This window comes from Triturus cristatus, chromosome 10 (assembly GCF_964204655.1).
Source record: "Triturus cristatus chromosome 10, aTriCri1.1, whole genome shotgun sequence".
Lineage (NCBI taxonomy): Eukaryota > Metazoa > Chordata > Amphibia > Caudata > Salamandridae > Triturus > Triturus cristatus.
The window spans coordinates 134,996,852-135,013,745 of record NC_140593.1 but is presented as its reverse complement, the minus strand read 5'-3'; the positions used below and the strand labels follow the sequence as shown (position 1 = coordinate 135,013,745).

General features: G+C 40.5%; 1 protein-coding gene across 1 annotated transcript in view; it reads left to right on the top strand.

Annotated features, from left to right (window-relative positions):
* The window catches only part of LOC146789037 (collagen alpha-4(VI) chain-like), a 428,058-nt gene that overhangs the window by 315,053 nt on the left and 96,111 nt on the right, over positions 1-16,894 (top strand). Inside the window, exons 26-28 of the mRNA XM_085630646.1 lie at positions 6,781-6,843; positions 10,421-10,483; positions 10,971-11,033. Of these exons, the coding sequence (XP_085486772.1) occupies positions 6,781-6,843; positions 10,421-10,483; positions 10,971-11,033 (189 nt within the window). The remainder of the gene's footprint in view (positions 1-6,780; positions 6,844-10,420; positions 10,484-10,970; positions 11,034-16,894) is intronic.

The window sequence follows — 16,894 nt, the reverse complement described above, 5'->3', positions numbered from 1 at the left end:
GCATCCGTTCTGAAAATGGGTGCTGGAGTCAAGAGGTCGTCGAGTGATACGCCGGATTCTGCTACGCAATTGAGGGGATGCGTCAATGCCACCAAGCTGCTACAGCGGTGATACGCTGTCCGGTGCGTCGATCTCTGGAGGCAAAACTCTGGTTCCGATGCGATGCTCCAATTTCAGTCCCGCAACAGTGTTGATGTGCTGGTTCTGTTTCACACAGATAGGAGATGCGTCAAAATCAGTGTTTCAAGTATCTGGGCCACTTCCAGTGAGACAGGCACAGGAGCAGGGGTAGAGACTTTAATATCCCTGAGTCTCAAGCATCAGGTGGCTAGCCAACAAGCCCCAGGAGATCACTTGGGTTTAACGCAGAATCCAGCACTCTGTTAGCAGAATCAGCTAGCAGCAGGCAGCAGGGCAACAAACAGAAAAGAGACCTTCAAGATCGGTTGTCCAATTGAGTCCTGTTTAGATAACCTCTGCTCACCTCCTTGGTAGCTTGGCACGAGCAGACAGGTTTATCCCAAAGGCAATGTGTAAGGTATTTGCACTCAAAACACACAGTAATATAGTGAAAACACCACAAATGGACACCACACTAGTTTAGAAAAATAAACTATTTTATCTACACTCAACAAGTCCAAAACTACAAAATTCCAACATACATGTAGTAAAATAGCACTTAAAAACAGACCACGAAGGATATGGCGTCGGGCACCCGGACCCCCAAACAAACAGCACTTTGGAAAATGAATTCTATGACGATGCAGGTGAGGCATTGGCGCCAAGGTCAAGGCTGGCTCCCTGGCTGCCACAGGGGAGGCAAGATGTCATGTCCACGAAGAGGTGACTTGTCGAATCCAGGACAGGGATTGCGTTGGTGGTGAGGATTTGGTTCCGGTGAGGTGGTGCGAAATCGGCGACTTCGTGGAGTCACCCTCGGCGGTTATCAGCGCTGCAATAACTGGATGAAGTCGGTGCGTGCGCTGACATCGGGAAGGCCAATAACTGCAGGCGTCGAAGGGCTTTGGAGCTGCGGTGCAGGCAGGGCGATGCATCAGGCACTTCACGAGAGGTGCACCTGGCCTCAGTTCAGGTCGCGGCATCACGGCGGCATCGCTGACGTCGTTGGAGATTATTTTCTTCCCTCTTTTTGGTTTTGTCAAGCTCCCAACAGCAGGAACAACCTACAGAGGCCCAAAACTGGAATGGGCACCTCCTGGCAGGTCAGAACTCCCAGCAATGGCGTTCAGAGGAGATGGTGGTGATGTCTTTGTGTGACTGTGTCCCTGAGACTTCGGAACAGTGATCTAAAATTCTGGGGTTTAAGATCCACTACTTATACCCCATTTTGTCTTTGTTCTTCTTTGTGCCAGGGTCTCTGAGCCCAGTCCAAACTAGTTCTGTCCTCACTGGTGCAGTATGACCACAGGGGGTGGAGACAGCATCATGCAAGGGAGACAGGCCCTATTCAGGTGCAAGGAAAACTCCTCCCACTAGTCTAAATGCAGCCAAGGTTTATTCAGCTCAGCTCTGAGTCCTCCAGGAAGGGACAGGTGCACCTCACCCCCCCCCCTCCAGTGGCTATCTACAGTGAATGCACATCTGCAGCCCCTGTCACTACAAAACCAGACAGTCAATCCACAAACAGGCAGAGGCACACTGAATGGTTAAACAAGAAAATGCCTACTTTCTAAAAGCGGCATTTTCAAACACACAATTTAAAAACCATCTTTACTAAAAGTTCAGAGAGCCTAAACTTTATTCCTCGATCTTGTCCCAATGGGAAGTTATACTTGTAAGATGTTACAAAGTATCTCCCATGCTATCCTAAGGGACAGATAGCCTTTCAATAGTGAAAACCCAAAATTGGCAGTATTTCACTTTCTGGACATGTCACACACCCCAGTAGATGTCCTACCTTTGACATACATTGTACCCTGCCCATGGGAGTACCTTGGGCCTACCTGAGGAGTGCCTTACATGTAAGAAAAGGAAAGGGTATGGCCTGGCAAGTAGATGCACTTACCATGTCGACATGGCAGTTTAAAACTGCGTACAGACACTGAAGTGGTAGGTCTGAGATACCTTTTTAGGAATACTTGTGTACAGCACAATCAGTGCTGCAGGTCCACTAGTAGCGTTTGATTTACAGGCCCTGGCACACTGTGTGCACTGTACTAGGGGTTTACCAGTAAATCAAATATGCCAATCATGGATAACCAATTATAATAGTAATCTATACAGGGAGCACTTGCACTTTGACACTAATCAGCAGTGCCAAAGTGCCCAAAGCATCTAAGCCAGCAAAAACAAATCCAGCACAACATCAAAAATGCAGGAGGTAGAGGCAAACAGCCAGGGGAAAACACAACAAAGATACCTTGTCTAACAAGTCCTTTTAGCAGCACTGCAGTTCTTCGGACAGAGCATCAGTTACAAGTCCAGTAGTTTCTGATTATAGAGGGTCAGAGACCCAGTACTTATACCCTAAAATGCCTTTAATTTAGAGGGTGACTTCAAAGCAGCTTTCTGATATGCACAAGTATCACTTTCAGCCCAGTCCTGTCTGCTAGGCTATCTTTGGGAGGTAATTAGTCCTTTGTGTGGGGACAGGACACAGCCTATTCAAATGAAGTGGTAGCCCCTCCCCTCCATCCTACTCATGCAAAGCCATCAGACTGTAAATGGGTACTCAGACGCACCTATCCTTCCTGTGTTGTGAGTGTCTAGAGGGAATGCACAGAGTGTAGCTGTCGCCCAGACAAGTATTTGCGACAGGTTCCAAAGTACACAGAGTTGTAAGCACAGAGAAATGTCCACTGTCTAAAAGTGGCATTTCTAAAATAGTAATCCTAAATCCAACTTCACCAGTATGGAGGATTTGTCATTATCATTCCAAACATATGAAATATGAAAAAGCTACTCTTCTCTGATCTGAGTTTGGGGTGACCCTTCAGAAAAGGTTATTTTTCCAACACCCTCCCTTCCACGGAGTCTCCCTCTTATACTCTCCTGAAATCAATAGACTTGAAGTAATTTAACTTATCTAATTTGTGGTATAGGCATTACCATAATTCATATGTGTTATGTTCCTTCCCTGATTGTCTCACTATCACTAGCCTGGCCACCATACACAACTGAGAACACAATATGCTCCGCAATCCAAGAAATGCTGGGCAGTCTTCATTATAACCCCCATGAGACATTACATATGAATCATCTGAAATTTTGAGGAGTGATATCAGTGATACCACTCCTTTATCTAACCCCATTACATCATCAATTTTTTGCATCCAAACAGATGTGCAATAGGTCACCCTGGGTCTGTAATATTCACCTTCAGTTAGGCATATTACCACCTTTCAAGTAATGCAAGGCTCACTTCTTTATGTTGGACACTGGTATCATATAGAAATGTGTATTTGTATTTGGCCTTTCTTGTTCAGCATTTCTCTTGTCCCAAGTCCTCCTTCCATCCTCATCTATGACAATGTGTTTGAAACATTCTGCCCTTATTAGCTGTGAGTAAATGAGTCTCATTTTCGTGCTTCAATGTATTTTAATCTGGCATTTTTCATATATGTTCTTTATCATGCTACACCAACTCTCATTCCATGTTTGAAATGTGAGCCCATCTCTTGCTATGTAGTTAGTGTCGCTGATCAAGTCAACCTGTCACAAAATGTATAAAACTATGTGCAATAGGATATGCATAATGATTTAGGTAATCCATATGCCGTCCCTAAGAGGTTGGCCCATAATCGCTTGCTCAGTGAATACCCAGTGTTTTTCAGACTCCCGGGATATATTATCCAAATTAACCCACACCTGTGTTGCACAATAGTATTGCTCCAAAGCTGGCCATGTAAAACCACAATTACTTACTGCAAACATAACTTACTTTGGCTTTCTTCCCATCCAAAATTAAATAGAAGATCTGTCTTTCTAGACTCGAAAGATCCTGATGTGGAACTTGGTCAAGCTTTGAATCGGACAATAAATTTTGTTCTATTCCCTTTTTTATTGTAGCTTTTGTAGCCAAGCTCATTATATATTGTAGGTCTGGTACTTCTCTAATACCTTTCTTCACATCTGGAGAAGCTTTTAGATTAATCACTTCTGTCTAGTGATATTTATTTTAAAAACTGAGACATTTGAAATGTTCTTGAGTTCTTTAACTAGCATTCATAAAAGATGCCTACTGATACTGTGATGTTATGTGCAAAAAGGTTCATTTTGGCTTCCTCTTGTCCTATCTCTTTACCTTTATCCCATTAAGAGCTCTTATGTTGGCGTAAGAGGTTCCATTAACATCACAATCAATCGAAGCTATAAAAAACACCCCTGTTTGTTGTCCCTCCCCAATGGAATAACATATGTTAATTTGTCTTTCGGCAGCACCCTTAACCTCTGGAAAACAGAGTTAACTGAATACACTGGCACATTTTCCCCCTTGGCCTGCTTTAATCAGGCATTTTTCTAGTCTATCATTGGCATTTTGTCCTGGGAATCTAGCATTGCTTGCATACTTTGGTTCCTATCTTAATATTGAGAGGGAGTAACTTCCTTATGTTATTGCATGTTTGCCTGTTATTCACAAACCCCATCTGGTGGGCTCTGTTAGGAACAGGAGGGCTTGCGCCAAGTGAGAGGTTAAGATTTGTTAAAAGATTTTATCATCTGCGTTAATTAGCCTGTAGGGCAAGCATAGTTCTTTGTTTACCAAATTTTGGTATAATTTAGATTATGATTGTGACTTCCCCTGCATAAAACAAAGTTGCAGAGTTTTTCTAAAGATTACATTTCAGTCAACCTCCATTCCACTGGTCCTTCCCAGTCTCATGGAAGTGATGGCCTTTGAGATTTCCTCACTAGTTATTAGCTTTTCAAAGTCATCCTTCAGGGGTTGAGGTATCTCCATCGAAGATGCCCTGTCTACACAACACACTATTTTGCTCTCCTATTTTTAAGATGTACAGCAGAATTGCTGAAATATTCACCTTCTCCCCCTCGAGTACATTTGAGTCCCCGGTTTGTATAGGAGCATCATCATACACGTCCTAACTTCTTTATCTCTCATCTTGGAGACCACAATTCTTGACATTTTTCACACAAAAAACTGTTTGCCCCTTATCAGAATGTGTTCTACGCGATTGGTATGATGTTTCTTTAATTAAAGTTTCATTAAAAAAAGGTTTTCACAAAAAATTAGCTTTTGATCAAATAGTGTTTTTAGCAAATTCTTTCAATCAATTTGTTTGTTTTTCTATTGTGATCACACGTCACTGAGAGGTTCATGATTTTTTTTGAGGAAATGAGCCAATCAGCTTGAAAAGTGCAGATCTCTTGGATTATGAGCATGGTTCAGCAGCATTTTTAATATATGGTTTTATGAAAGGTTTTGTTCCTAGAGTCAACTGTGGAAAATATCACCAAAAATGTAGGAATCAAGGGCTAGTAGTTAAAAATTATAAGGTGTATCTTTTAGCGGCAAAAAAAATCAAAAATGCTTGCCACTTATGGTACATCAACCTTCACCATAACCATTATGCCTTATTATTATAATTAATTTTGTTGTTGTTTTTATTATCTGGGAAGGCATTTGACTTGTGAATTGTTCACAGTTCTCTTGAAAACACCACATTTCTACTTTTTAGAACATAGTTTGAATTTTCTGTACCAAATTCTCCAGAAGTCTGTTTTTTCCAGACTGTTCACATGATTTCACTTCCAAAATGCATTTCCTTCAAATATTTTTTTTTTCAATTAAAGTGGACATATACATGCATCATGAAGGAGGTGGTTAAAGTTTTCAATTTAATAAAAGAGGTTAGTTGAGTAAGTCTACCAAAAGAATCTGATGAACTTTGCACATTTTACATTTTTTTCACCAATTCTACAAGGGTTTAGCTTGTCTTGAAAAACCATTTCTTCTTCAAACTCATAGTTCAAAAAGTAGATTTCTATTTTCATTAAAATAAGCTTACTCTCTCACTTATTTTACTGAGGAAAATGTATAATGATAATTTGGTGGGGTTTGTTCACAAGGAAGCTATTTTGGTAGGTTTTTTCATCTACCTTAGTAAAATAAACTTAGTTAACTTTTCTGAAGTTTCACAAAACAACAAAATCTTCTCCACAAAACATTGTAAACTGTTTACAAAAACTACTGTGGGTTTCCATATCCATTACTTTATTATTTGAATCCCAGCTTTTTCAGACACTTGCTAAAAACCTTTTCACATTGAAATGGTATTGTTAGGCAAGTAGCAAACATATGCACACATCACTTCCAATTTGTATGTTAAATACTTTTTATCTGCCATTCATTATGTAAATTCAAATGAAAACCTTATCTGTGATTTACATATTTTTATAATGGCTTCCCGGCATGACTAGTTCCAAAAAAGAACGATGCACAATACTATATTTATCAGTGGCTTTCGATTGACACTTTGGTGTCGGTATTACATTGGAATGATACAATAGCCATCAATGCTAATGATGTTCACTGGGATATCCGTGTGTGAGTCTATCAGAGTGATAGCACTGTTCCAGGAGATCATCTAATAATGGTGTGACACTGGGCAGGTTACATGGCCATTAGTGTAAAACCTGTTTGTTGGTTCAGCTTTCAATGTGGTGAAGCTGGTTTAGGATCGTGCTTGGAATCCTCACACATAAAATGTACATTTTGCATAAAGATTCAGCTGAACTTCTAAACATACCTCAAAACACCTAAACAGTTTTTAATTGCATATTGTATGTGTTTCTCACCAGGGATCTCGGGGTTTACCAGGACCAAGAGGACCTCCAGGGCTGCAAGGACTACCAGGTCAGCAGGTATGTGGAAAAAAATACAAATTTACTTTGCACCAGATTTATTCTTTAGATATGTTTTTATTTCACCCGCTGGTGGATTCTATAGCCATTACCCACTCTTCAATCAACATAGATACAGGTCTCATATTTGGAACAATGGATCTAAATGAATATCATGTACATTGTCAGTGGTTACCTACAAAATAGGCCCCCAATCATGCCCTAATAGACCAGCAGTAGATATCTCACTAAGGAAATTTGCAGCAAACTCTTGAAGTGATATGAGCCGAGAAGCAAGAATGACCAAGAGTCTTTGACTATGACTATGGCAAAAATGAATGTCCCTCACTCTCACCTCCTTAACCAACTACAGCTGCCAGCCCTGATTTTACATGCACTCATATTATTTATAACAATATTTACTACAAGCTAAATTTCCTCCTAGCATCATCAAAATTGGCAACAAAGCCCTGCTCATGAATGAAACGCAATGTGATTGAGATGTGGAGCCAACAGAAATGCATTGCCTATTTCCTTCTGGAGTATTGCTGTTCATTTCCAGGTTAATTTTGTGTGATGTAGTGAGAACTCTTCATTTCTAATATTCAATTTTCCTTGTGTATGTCTTTTTTATTTATTTAGTTTGTGTAAATTTGTACATGTTATTGGTTGAATGATGTGTGAGCTGCACCATGACCTATTGCAAAACTAAAGTTGAATTTGTTGTTATCTTTGGGATATTGAGAAATAGTGTTGAGTTTCTTTCTTCATTATGGGCGCTGATCTTTTGCTAATGTTCTACTTGGGGAAAGGGTTTAAGACTTGAAATTAATTGCACACTGCTGGCAACAACGAGCAATGCATGAAACTGCATAATGTGGTGCTGTGTGCAATTTTCAGAAACTAATTTAAATTTGACTGGCAAAAAATTGCATACGATCCAGTGGCATTTTTGGCTATGCAACAACTAAGTATTTTTTTTTCATCACAAACAGTACATTAATAAATTATAAATAACACCAGACTAAAAGAAACGGAAGATTTGTAGGGGAAGTGACATTTTCCTAGGGCACAATCCACTCCCATGTCATTATCTTGGGCTGTGTAGTTACCATGTCTACCTTAACTTGTAGGTAGTGGCAGATGGGTTACGGTTTTAACACTATTTAAAACTAACATGAAGCTATTTTCTGTGAACAGTGGTACTGTTTGTAAACTGTTTTTACATGCAAGAGTAAAACTAGTTTAATGCTTTCACTATATCTGGCACTGGTTTAGTTGATATCGCTACTAGTAGTATTAGAGCAACCAGCTTTTATTTTCTATTTCGGAATTTGCCATATTTTGCTCCCACCCTTATTTCCAATTCACCACAGCCGTAAAATTCCCACCATTTCCTGGATTGAGCCCCTCTGTGCTATATATGCTATTTACAATTGTATAAATTTGGATAGCATACAAGCAGCTGGCAAGCAACAGAGCAGTGTGCGTAGACGAGATAGAGAGATGATGCAGGGCCCTCTACTGGGTATCTATTTGGCCACGATTTGGCAAAATCTCAAAGTCCTTTTTCAATGATAGATGAGTTCTCCTATACGGTTGACATATGATGAGACTACAGAACTCTAATCCCCAATTGACGTCTTCAAAAAAGGCAGCAGTCTAGAATGCCTATTGTTGGTGTTAGTGATGCAGGGCTGGGCTAAGAGAACTGGAGGTTTTCTTTCCACTGGAAGGCCCCTTTGAGAGATGTGCCTTCAGCTACTGTCTGAAGTACAGAAGTAATCCTATTCTGCAGCAGAATGATGTTCCACTGTCTTGGTCCATAATTTGAGATGGGTTGTTTTCTAGTCTTTTCTTTCTTCACCTGTTGCTTTCCAAACTAGCAGCTTCATTGTTTCATAAGTTATACTGCAGTCCTGAGATGCAGACAGTTTCAGGCTTGTATGTAGGGTTCTGCGTGTTACTGTCCTGTAGGGTGCTAGTGATGCATCAGGAGTTAAAGATGACCCAGACTTGTAAGGGTAGTCAATGAATGTCCTCAAAGGACTGGCCGATGTGAAATCAAAGTCCTGGACAGACTGCATAGGTCATTGTTATGAAATGGCTTTGATGAGTCATGCATAGGATGTTCTTCATTTAGGAATATTATGTTTCACTGAAACTAGAAGATTGCTGCCCAGGTGAGGGGAGGAACAAGGTCTGTACAGTGGTTTTCAATCTTCTATTCAAGGATTTATTTTTTTTGCAGAAGGGAGCTTTGATAGTAGGGACTTTGCATGTCTTTAGCAAATTTATCAAATTGTGGTTGTCACCTACGATGGAGCTCCTGGATTTTGTACTAGGGTTAAGTTGTGATGTGAATCCCTCCAGCATCTCCTTTATGAGTGAGTCCATCCTGGATCTGCACATGTTTAGACCTCTTGCTGATTAGTATGAAATTGCTCTTGATCGAGTTCAGTTTGAGGTGGGTAAAAGACATCCAGGATGGGACAAGCCTTGAGTCAGTTGATGTCTGCACTTGGGGGGATTTTGAGATAGAGTTGAGAACTATCAAAATATTGATTGGTCTTGATTCCATGGTATGCACGGATGACTCGGAGAGATTGAATTCAGAGACTGCAGACCACAAGTCAGAGGATGAGTCCTTGCCACACTCTGCAGATCATAGATCATTCATATCTGGAAAACCCTATCTGGGTGAATTTTCACCAAATGGAGAAGAAGGAAGATGAGAGTTGTTGAATTCCATGCAAGGTGACAAGTTATCCGGAATGACCTTGTGGTCATCGTTGTCAAAGGTCGCAGAGAGTTCAGGAAATACAAGAAGTTATGGGTCACTGAAACTTTTCGTAAGAAGGGCTTTGTCTACAACTTGGATAGTTGGTGCTGTATTATGGTCTCAAGCTTGACTCGTATTAATTGGATGACAAATCTTACCTCCGTTTTCTTTTTGATGAAGGATAGGTGGGTAATCGTAATAGTCAGAGAGATTATGAGATTGGGTTATTTCAGTAGTGGAAAGATTTTCCTGAATTTTTAGTGCCCTAGGAAAGATTCCCACTGGATTTGATTATGTACATATGTAGTATAAATGCTTCTCTGACAGCGGAGGAGAAAATGGAATTTTGCCATGTGGTGACTTTGAAGAAGATGAGGGTGACAGTGAGTTCTGCATGTGTGTGTTTTGTGAATGAGGTCCACTTAGACGGGTTGCTGAGTTTTGAAGGATCTGAAGACAATAACGAAGCAGTAGGCTATCCTAAGTGTAATAGTGGTCTAGACAACTGTTTTGTGATGATCAAAAGGTAGAAAAGGAGGGACTTTCTATAAAGAAGCAGATGACTTTGGAGTTGTGTTCTTGAAATGATAAGCTAGTCACAAAAATGATCCAGAGAGTTCTACCTGAAGAAACCAGGGAGGAGGAAGTGGGGGTTTTACTTTAATACAAGTATCACTTTTAGTATATGTTTTATAAATATATTTGTCCATTGGATGCAGAGGTCCATACTTGAACAAGGGATCACCATTATTTTGCACTAAACATGACCATGATTTTCCTATTTCTTTATAACCAACATTTTTAACATGCTTCTAGGGAAATCTTGGGCCTTCTGGTTTGCTTGGGTCAGCTGGAAATCCTGGACCAAAAGGACAGAAGGTGAGTGTAAAATATGCAGGATGTTGACGGGTTTTAGAAACATTATCATTAATTACATCAGTGGCTAAATCAGTAAATCAATTTCAAGTTGTGTGCACTAGAGACAAACCCGTTACATTAATACATTGCTAAATAAAATGGTAATCTGTGCACACCGGTCCTCAGAATGCTAATTTAGTTTGGTTTTTGGATACATTTGAAACATATTTATTTATTGTTTACAAATAATCCCCAGGAGGAGCTGATCACAAGCAGTTTGTTTCACTTTTTTTGCAATAAGTCTTGAAAATCCATTGAGTTCATCAGTATTTCTGAAGAGTTGTGACACTTTTTCCTGTTTCTTTATTTTAATTACTTTTGACCCCTAACTGTTAGTTCATTATACATTTGCATTCAGTTTAACATCAGACATTGATAACAGTGAGACAAGGTACTTTAGTTAATATTTGATTTCTTGTTCTTTTATTTGCGGTTCAAATTATGTTAGGGGGAACCTGGAGATGTAGGAGAGATTGGCAATGTGGGGCCCGAAGGTCGTAGAGGTCATCCTGTGAGTATTCATCTTTCTCATTAGAAAACTTTTTATTTTGAAGTAACTGCTAGTATAGACCATTTGACATTTAATTATGTTTGTCCCTGTTGGATTGTTGTGGTGGTGTAATTGGTGAAGGTATGCTTAAAGTAAACCATAATCATTAATAAGTCTGAGAAATTTCTGATGCAGAAAGCCTCTTTCATCTTCTCTTACTGCAGACTGATCTCTTTTCAGTTCTACACACCTCACAATTTAAGCTAAGATATCTATGAGGCTGGTGTGCATGATGCCATTTGTGATGCACCTGTGACCTCTCTATAGTCCTCATGTGCAGAAATGAGAGATTATCAACAACATCTCTAAGCAGCAGCATAAGGCAGTGTCCTCAGTGTAGGAGCAATAGAGGAAAGACAGAAATATGAATGGTGGGGTCTTGAAAAGCTAATGTGTGAGAACTACATGACCTGTGACCTGTGAAGAATAACCTTATTTCGGACCCGTGGCATATTCTCCTGTTGGTAATGCTATGCATAAGAGCTGTATGATATTTCATTGTTAAGCGTATATTATTCATGAGTAGCACGGTTCACTTTAGTGTGCCTACATTTCATGAATACACAATATGCAAGCTGATATGAGTTACTAGTGACATACAGTTCTGCCCTAATTCCTACAAGATACATTTGACAAATAAGTTAGGCTACTATGCCTCTCACCTACGTATACTCTCACTGAACAAGTATCAGGCTACTGTTCTATCCTCAAGCCACTATGATAACAGGTAGCTGCGCCTTCAAAGATGTTGAGCATCCACCCCAGACATAGCCCAGCTCTGTTTGTGGGATGTACAGACCAAGGGTTGTGTCCAGTCTGATCCAAGAATTCCACCAAAATTTCTCAGAACCCCTTGGAACAACCCCTCTGAGAGAAATCGAGGGTGAAAGAGGAAAGGGAAGAGAAAACCTGCAGAACAGTACCATCGCTTGGCAGAATTCGTCTTCTTCTTAGTTGTATTGCCTTTGAGAGGTGAGAAGAGTCCCTCTAATTTTACGGAGAGATTTTAGTAGGTGATTGATAACAGCAGTAAGTCAGTTGTCTCTAGTCAAAAGCATTCACCTATTCTTAGGGTCACTATAGATTCAGCTAATGTTTTCTATGTAGCTAAATGCATGTATCACCCAAGAATCTAAAAAATAATAATCTCCTTTGCTTTAATGGCCTAATTACATGAGCAAATATATCCAAATTAGTGTGTCAATACAGTACCTGAGGCCAATAACAGATTAGAGGGGTAACATCTGTTACTTCACAGTAACTCAGTAAAACTGAAGCAACCAATACTCCAGACTTCTAGGATTGTGTTACAGCACAATCCTATAATCTTTAACAACTTTTAGCTTTACCGTGCAATCCACTAATGAACAATTCTTTGTACGAAAGAATACGTTTTCAAAACATCCACAAATATCTGAAGACAAGGGGTTCCTGAATACTAAGTTCTTGAGGTTCTGAAATAATGTCCTCTGTGGAAATCCACAGGAAGTGGAGATTCCATACAGAATCCTAGGGAAGCACTACCAAGATGGCAGGGCACTTCTTTGTATAATGAAAGTTTAACATTGCTGCCACAGAGGTCTTATGATCTCTGTGAAACTACCAAATCTCACGAGACTACAGTACCGTAACGGATTGGGAGTAAGACCTCTTAATAACATAAAGTGTATAAAATAGCTTCATCCACGTTGGTACCGGAAACAAAGACTGTGAAGTTCATAGCTCTTCCATTGTCTCTGGTGCTGATATATGTTATCAACAAAAGAAGGAAAAAGCAAAGGTACTGTACAACAACTGCTAATGCCATCTGCCCAAGTTAGCCCCAATAATCTGCCCACTTCTATTTTTTAAAGTTTTTTAATGTGTGCTGGTGGCTGACACTTGTCACTTCTAATTATGGCAGAACATAGCTGCTAGTGGTTAGGACTCACATACATAGGAGATATGTGTATGCAGATATTATTATACTTGTGTTCTTCATTTTGTTTGCATTTGTCATGTTCTCTATTGCAAATGTAAATATGATTGTTACAATCTTTCTGCTACCAGTTCTGTTCCAGTTCAGTGTATAATAAGTATCGTATAAGAACTATATGTCTCGTGTGCGGGCCAAGTATGGGTGTAGGTCTAGGAGAGCTGACAAACTAACCTATCAGGTCTTTGGCAGCACTGACTGTCTATCCTAAAGGGGATCAAGAGCAATCTATTCGGTGTGACTTACATCCTTTTTGACTATCAATAGGATGCTGGAAAGGGCTGGTGTATACATTTATCAGTTCTAGCAGATAAATATAACCCTGAATGCAGGCGGTGCATAATATTGGCAACGATCAACAAAGCTTGTTCATGTGTTGCAGAAGCCTCATAGGCACATAAACAATCAGGAAGGCCAGGCTTATAAATGCACATGGAAAGGATTACTGGAGGTTCTTCTTGATAGCCTGTTCTCAAAACTGAACATTTAGCTTTCTTCAAAGCTATGTTTTAGACTTCAGGTTTGTCCAGTGCTTAAATAGTGTGTGAGTGAGTGTATGTTTGTGTATAAATAAATAAATAAATAAATAAATAAATAAATAAATATATATATATATATATATATATATATATATATATATATATATATATATATATATATATATATATATATATATATATATATATATATATATATAATCTACTGGCGGTCACCAATAGATAGTTATAGTTAGGACCGTGTTTCCAGAGGAAATCTGAAAATTCTATTTTGAATAACTTTGGCGCCGGTTGACGAATCCTCGCAAATTTTTCAAAATAGGTGGGGCGCTCCGCTCCGCTCCTACCCTGAAAGTCTCGGGGTGATTAGTCAAGCGGGGGCCAAGAAAAAAGGGGGGTCCCAAAACACGTTTTCCCCATGCATTTTTCCATAGGGACCTTTAGTCCAAGGTACAGCCCGAACGGCTGAACAGAATTACTTGAAATTTGGCAGCGAGGTAGTTCTCAGGTCAGGGATGTGCTTTTTAAATATCTGGAGTCAATCTGTTCAGTAGTTCCTGAGAAAATTTCAGTTAAAAGTACATATATATCTATATGACGTGACGTGCGCGAGCGCAATTCTGATTGGTTGTTAGATGTCAGTAAACATTCGAATCGGTCGAAATCAGGAAGTGTAGGCCGCCATTTTGTCTCTCGCAGTCTGAGGCAGTGAAAAACAAAGGTGGAGAACGTGAAAAAGGGGCAGGGTGGACAGTTCCTGACCCCCTAGCCTTTGTCAGGGGGTCACTGAAGGACCCCCAAGGGTGAAAAAAACATTTATTTTTTTGACGAAAAAGCGCGGGGTGCGCGTACGGTGAAAAACCTGAAAAAAAAAAAATATTAATAAATACATAACTTAGCATTTAAAAAACCGTACAAATTCACTTAAAAGACCATAGGTTTCACACACGTTATAGTTAGGAATTAGCATTTAAAAAACCTTGCAAATTCACTTAAAAAACCATAGGTTTCACAAATGTTATAGTTAGCTGGACATTTCCCTCGTAAAAAACCAATGCAATTCCCCCGTTATAGTTAGTGCAGGCAACTATAACTCACGCGACCGCAATCCTCTGCTGATGACGTCAGATATTACATCACTGATTACATATGTGTCTTTCTGAAAAATAAATATTTGTAATATATGTATAGCTAAAGATTAATGGAAGAAGACATGGGTAAATAGGTGTCTAAATACAGTGATGTAATATCTGACGTCATCAGCAGAGGATTGCGGTCGCGTGAGTTATAGTTGCCTGCACTAACTATAACGGGGGAATTTCATTGGTTTTTTACGAGGGAAATGTCCAGCTAACTATAACACGTGTGAAACCTATGGTTTTTTAAGTGAATATATATATATATCCTCCAAAAGTGCTCTGCATTCAGGGAGCACTCCAGCAGCTGGTGATTTTTCCAAACCGTTTATTTAAAGAAAACAGAACTTCCATTCCGATCATTAAAATCCTTCTGCCTTACGCGTTTCAGAGATTCTTTCTCCTTCGTCAGAGGCAGTTTGAAAACACATATTTATCAAGGCTCCCACAGTTTTGGAGGATATATATATATATATATATATATATATATATATACACACTCATACTTACATATATACATGCATACATCCACACACATACTCACCTTTATTCCACTTTTTGCCTCTTTCATCCATCGTCCTACGCATTCTGTCTCATTGTCTCACTGTTGCTGGTGCTTTTCCATCCCTGTTTTTCCATTTTTTTTTACTGTTAGACATTGTTTCCCTGTATTTCTTCTGCTCTTTCGTTCTCACTTTTCTGCCTTTCTCATGCTCAGTTTGCTGATAAAAAGCAGGCCCTGTACCCCAAAAATGAGTACCCGTTCCAACCACCCGTTAATCACGAGTACACATTATGCACTGAGATTGTCAAACATTTGTTGCTAACACTAACTTTGGAAACTGGAGCCGCACATCTTATTTAATTAATTAACAGCTTTTTCACTGCATGTGAAATATATGCCACTGTCAAATACTCTGAAGGAGGGTGTTCAGCTATGTGGTACTGTCCCAGAATATTGTAACAAGAATATCATCTGACAGAAATATTGTGACCTTAATATCATTCACAAAAACACCAGTGTATTAGAGTTAATTATAGAAAATCTGCAGCTAATGTGACAATACTTTTATGCACAATAATTAGTGCATTATGAGAGAACATGGCGGCAGACGGCTGATCTGCTGTGGTGCTCTGTGAGTCAGGCTCCCGTTTGCTTTACCTGAGCCCCTGATGGCGGTTATCAGCGCGGTTTCTTCCTTCTGAACCTTCTGAGCCTCGCTCCTTGAATCTTCGGCTTTCGTTTTGGGACACTGTCGGGGGTTGTGGCGATTCAGCCATTCTGCATTTTCGTGATTCTGCGATCTCTTTTCCTCCCGGCGTCTGGCGGGGCTGTTCGGGCTGGAGCCTGCTGCTTGTTTGGGTCTGTGTTTTTCTTTCCATGGTCTGTGCCTTCATCGGTGGTGTTCATGCCGGTAGCGTCTCCGGTGCTCCTGGAGGCACGGAGGGTGTCGCTGCATGCCTCGGTTTTCCTGTCTCCACGGGCAATCCACTGGTCAGGTGGTCGTGGTCTTCGGCCGCCCTGGAGCTGCGGCGCGGCAGGAGGGCACGCAGTTGGGTGCGTGCTGTGTGCGCTGTGGATACTATCACTCAGCAGGATACAGTGGGGAATACAGAGGAAGAGGTGGATACGACGATATCGGACCGGCACTCCGACAGCGATAAGAAGGCACAGGCACAGGAGTCAAACCCACTATTACCTCCTCGTGGGGTACTATATGATTTAGAAGGTCTGCATTTTCAACATCATCAAGTGCCCAGAGGTAAGGGGAGAGGTGGGAGAGGTGGGAAAAGTGGTCAAAGAAGAGGTAAGGCGCCGGCCAGATTACATTCAAGGGAGCATGCCCCCAGCTCCAACTCATTTAGCGCCACTACCTCCTCCCAATATAAGAGAGCCTCTTCCTATCTGTCCACTGAGGTGAAATCTAAGGGATCCAGAGAGAAAATAACACGCAATCTTACTGTAGGAGCTGAGGCTACAACTAAAATTACACCATCTCTTCGCTCATATTTTAAAGTGGTCCCACAGGTCTTGCACCTCATCGAATCACAGGCAATGACCGCACCAAAAGACTCTGTTCCAGCGACTTTTCCTACCTTAGTCTCATCCCTTGTAGTCCCTCCTCCTTTAGATGTTTCACCTACCCTTTCGGCTTTTGGTGATTCTGGGGTCATCGGGGGGGGGGGGGGGGGCTAACACCAGCAGTCTTAGCT